Genomic DNA, 4,743 nt, shown 5'->3' on the forward strand with positions numbered 1-4,743 from the left:
ATATCGAAACAAAAATCAGTGCTAACTGAATCATTTTAGCTACACTTTCTGCACTTGACGTAAAGTAAACACGCCTTAGAAAAACAAATTGAAGCATTTACATGCTGAAAGATGTTATATATGAAGTTATTTAAATGCTAAAACACAATGTAAACGTTTAAATCGATTAAATATTTGATGTCACATTAATCTATTATTTATAATTTTTTTTTATATACTCGCGTCTTCAGCGATTCAATTGATATTGTATCCCATTGCGTGCATAGTTACATGTGTATCGGTTCTATCTTAACTTGCAAAACAATGTGAAACGTTTTCTAAAGCAAAGTTGTATTTTAAAAAAAGGACACTATAGTCGATTGCGTATTTCACGTAATCGTTTATCGAAAGCGCTTCAGTTATCTGAGTTTATCCCTCGAGTCGAACTCGCTGCAAAAATGTCAAAGATATTTACGCCGACGAATCAAATAAGGTTAACGAATGTAGCCGTTGTTCGCATGAAGAAGGCTGGCAAGCGATTCGAAATTGCATGCTACAAGAATAAAGTAGTGTCTTGGAGAAACAAATTGTGAGTTTTGCCACAATCTGCCAGTTTAACCTAATTTACAATTTCTCAGTTACTTATTCATATTAAGTACACTGTTTTCTAAATAATATTATTATCTGTTAAATCTCCTCAATAATTATATCTTCAAGATTTTTCTCTTTTATTTTTTAAATAGAAATAAATCATCTTAGAAGCTTATTAATTCAACTGTCAATTTCAATCGTTTAGAAATTTTCTAATCTGCTGTTTTATTCAGAAGATTCTTTTTGTTCCCAATGTGTATATAATTCAATACTTATCATTTATTTTTCTTTAAAATATATTTCAGAGAGAAGGATATTGACGAAGTACTGCAAACACATACAATATTCACCAATGTATCAAAGGGTCAAGTGGCGAAGAAGGAAGATCTCATGAAAGCTTTCGAAACTGAAGATCAGACTGAAATCTGTAAACAAATCCTTGCCAAAGGCGAACTTCAAGTTTCTGATAAAGAGAGACACTTGGCATTAGAATCCATGTTCAAAGACATCGCTACGACAGTCGCCAGTAAGTGTATAAATCCGGAGACTAAACGTCCATATCCAGTTACCATGATTGAAAACGCCATGAGAGACGAGATACACTTTTCTGTCAAACCTAATCGAAACGCCAAGCAACAGGCACTGGATGTTATCTCACAATTAAAAGAGGTGATGCCTTTGGAACGTGTTCAAATGAGGCTCAAAATTGTTATTCCAGAAAAAGAAGCTAGGAAATTGAAGGATAAAGTTGTTAAATTTGCAACTAAAATGGAAACGGAAGAGTGGGATAATGGATCGTTAACAATAATTTGCTTAATTGATCCAGGTCAATATAGAGGAATAGATGAATTAATACGATCAGAAACAAAAGGCACTGCTTTATTGGAATTAGTTAATTTAAATGAAGTAGTCGAAGGAGAAGAACTCTTAACATAAATCATGACTGGAATTATTATCTTTTTAAACACACTGTTATGAAGAAATTCGTATTTATTAATTATAATTTATATATTTAAATATATGTTGATAATATTGTTATAACAATATGGCTAATAAAGTAATTTGCATTTGTATTTACAAGTTGAATTTAAGTAAGTTATCTATATGCGTGTCAACAGTATTTTTTACCAATATCTTACACTATTCCTATTGAAAAATGCAATAAACATTTTTGATTAAGATTAAGAATTACATTTTTATTTAACTTAATTTTATTCTGTTTTAAATTTATTATATTTATTGCAATTTTAGATATGTAACACATATCCATTCCAAAAATGTATGTGACTACTACTTGATAAACATCAAGTATAGACAAACATTTGATAACAAATAATATTAGAATACTTATTAGAATATTACTAATTATTCTATATTTATTTATATTTGTAACTATTGTGTTATATGTACGTGTACATATGTGTGTATGTGTGTGTGTGTGTGGTTGTGCGTGTATTATATTTGTTTGTGAGTGCAAAAAATTGATACCTACAAAAATTTGTAAATCAGTCCTTTTATTTCTCATCCATCACATCCGCTCGCGGAATATAAATATTTTCCGTACGTTGATCACATTTGGCCGCAATACGTGATACTGTTAGAAGGAAATCCGATAATCTATTTAAATATGTTTGTGCCTCTTTATCTAGGGCACCCTCTCGTACTAATGTTGTGATACTCCTCTCAGCACGCCTGCATACCGTTCGTGCAACATGCAGAGAAGCACAAGCTTTTCCACCGCCCTAGTTTTGAAACATTAAATAGAATTGGAATTGACTTGGAAATATGTGTCTATACAGGATGATCTTTAAATATATTGCCAAAATATTCAAAGAATTCCTTACAGTAAGATCAAAACTATACATTCAAGATGAAAATTCCAAAATGATATCAAAAGTATCGGCAAAAATTCGTTTTTCCAAAAGTTTTCGAAAATCATTGAAGTTATTTTAACAAAATTTTATGTTTCAAAGACAAATTTGGTTCACTCCTGATTGAATAAAAAAAATTATAACTCCAAAATATGAACTTTTATGTCCTTGAAATATATATAGTTTTCAAATTAATGATGAGAATGATTTTAAAATTTAATAAAAAATAAACTTTTCTTTCAGTTTTGACATCTAGTTTCTTTGAAACTAATAATGAATTCGACTGGACACACTTATATATATTAAAATTGTTGTACATTGATTTAATTTGTGTAAAAGCAAATATAAATATTTCGAATTATAAAATACAAATTTTAATTAATAGCGCTATAAAATATATTGAGGATTTCATAGCTTAATTTTTATGTTTGTATTAAACATATATTTTTCATATAATTTAATTTGTGTATATCTTTCCTCTTATAAGTCATTTTGGATATATGATTATACAGTTTTTCCTGAATCACAAAGAGAAATCATCTTTAAAATCTTTTAAAATACTTAAAGACCATGTTGTATACATAAAAAATAATATCTAGGTAATTACTGGAATGATGTAGTCCTCAGGAGGAGGGAGCTGATTCGCGTATTCGAGAATCCATTCTTCCAAATCTTTGGTGTGTTTGTTTTCAAAGGACTTAGTCTTTCCAGGCATGGACTTTGAAATGGCATGATTCAGATCAAACAAGATCATTTGTACTCTTTTGAGCTTATCAACATATGGATGCTCAACTTTGCTGTCACAAGCGAACTCTCTCGCCAGTCCTATGTAAGACGATAACTCGTCAGTCGCCCCCAGAGCGTTGAAGATCATATCATCCTTCGGCTTTGTGTCTCCGGCATCTGTGATTGTCATTCCGGAGTCGCCGTCTCGCGAAAACACAGCTACCTCAGCCACATTTGATGTTGTAGTACTTCTACAACGATGTCATCATGAGTAAACTAACAATTATGTTATCTCAATATTATATTTCCTCTACATAATGCATACAGTACATTAAATCTGATTTAAGTCCAATTCCAACGTAGATTAACTTTAATTCTTGGTTCAACTTGCTCTTTGTCTTTTTCTAATCTTTAGAACTAGAAAAAGATGAAGAGTAAGTTGAACCGAGATTAAAGTTAATCTACATTAGTAGAAATGGACATTATTGTCTATCAATAGCCCATTTCTACCAATGTAGATTAACTTTAAATTTAGTTCAACTTACTCTTTATCTTTTTCTAATTCTCAGAACTAGAAAAAGATGAAGAGTTAATTAAATCGAGATTAAAATTAAACTATATTGATAGAAACGGGTCAATGTAAGATTAACTTTAATCTCGATTCAACTTATTGTGTTTTTTTTTTAATTTTAAGCATTAGAAAAGGGACTTAAGGCCTAGTTCCATCAGTGTAAAATTAATTTTAATCTCAGTTTAATTTATTCTTTATCAATTTCTAATTCTCAGAATTAAAAAAAGATTAATAGTAAGTAAGTTAAATCGAGATTAAAGTTAATCTTACATTGGTGGAACCGGACCTAAACGTAGTATATTTCTAGCATGGCATTTTGAGGTTATAAAAAATATTTGAACACGTACTTATGTTTCAAGGATATACACTGCACTCCGTTCTTATATACGACAGTGGAGTTCCTCCACAGGACTTTAATCAGTTTCATCTCTCGTGTCACTCGCGTCACTTTAATCAATCCAGTTAACATACTTCACGCGTAATCCTCGATCGTTGATCGCTAGTGACATCGACCGACGCAAAATTAGCGAGCTACGAAATAAAGAACGTTCGTATATACAGGTCTCTAAATGTAAAGACAGATCCCACGCACATGTATGTCGTATGTGGAATCCAGTGAAATTTTACGAAAAGCAGATAATGACGCGGAAAATGAGAAAATAGAAAAATAAGTATATTATCGCGTAGGTCTGTAATGTCAGATTTCAGCTCATTCAGTTTAGACTTTACAATCGTAAAGAACGCACTCTATAATCTTCAATGAATTTACGACAATCCCGCTTTGAGAACATTTAAAAAGTAAATACATCATCGGCTTGATATAATGCAAAATTAAATTCCGCGCGCAGAATACGAAACTTATGATTTTAGCTTGTTTTATTAGCTGAACTTCTTACAATGTTCATTTTTTTGCTCTTTTTCTCTGCAATGTGGGAAGAAGAAAAAAATATACTGTGCAAGAACTTTAACTAAAAAGAACAGACTTATAATATTCTTGCGTAATGT

The 4,743-nt window shown here is 30.8% G+C and overlaps 2 protein-coding genes across 2 annotated transcripts; one reads left to right on the forward strand and one right to left on the reverse strand.

Annotated features, from left to right (window-relative positions):
* Positions 1-437: 437 nt before the first annotated feature.
* Positions 438-1,506, forward strand: LOC105627799 (ribosome maturation protein SBDS). Its single transcript, XM_012209078.1, has 2 exons — positions 438-568; positions 876-1,506. Exons 1-2 carry the CDS (start codon positions 438-440, stop codon positions 1,504-1,506), a joined length of 762 nt encoding a protein of 253 aa, XP_012064468.1.
* Positions 1,507-1,548: 42 nt separating this feature from the next.
* On the reverse strand, positions 1,549-4,207 carry LOC105627800 (cob(I)yrinic acid a,c-diamide adenosyltransferase, mitochondrial-like). Its single transcript, XM_012209079.1, has 3 exons — positions 4,086-4,207; positions 3,049-3,418; positions 1,549-2,312 (listed from the first exon to the last, which is right to left on the reverse strand). Exons 1-3 carry the CDS (start codon positions 4,205-4,207, stop codon positions 2,085-2,087), a joined length of 720 nt encoding a protein of 239 aa, XP_012064469.1. The 3' UTR covers positions 1,549-2,084.
* Between the last annotated feature and the right edge of the window lie 536 nt (positions 4,208-4,743).

This window comes from Atta cephalotes, assembly GCF_000143395.1.
Source record: "Atta cephalotes unplaced genomic scaffold scaffold00010, whole genome shotgun sequence".
Lineage (NCBI taxonomy): Eukaryota > Metazoa > Arthropoda > Insecta > Hymenoptera > Formicidae > Atta > Atta cephalotes.

Coding starts and splice junctions, on each gene's coding strand:
- LOC105627799 (XM_012209078.1), top strand. CDS start 438: ATGTCAAAGATATTTACGCCGACGAATCAAATAAGGTTAACGAATGTA. Junction 569..875: donor GTGTCTTGGAGAAACAAATT/GTGAGTTTTGCC, acceptor AATATATTTCAG/AGAGAAGGATATTGACGAAG.
- LOC105627800 (XM_012209079.1), bottom strand. CDS start 4,207: ATGTTAACTGGATTGATTAAAGTGACGCGAGTGACACGAGAGATGAAA. Junction 3,419..4,085: donor TGTATATCCTTGAAACATAA/GTACGTGTTCAA, acceptor ACATCGTTGTAG/AAGTACTACAACATCAAATG. Junction 2,313..3,048: donor CTGAGGACTACATCATTCCA/GTAATTACCTAG, acceptor TTTCAAAACTAG/GGCGGTGGAAAAGCTTGTGC.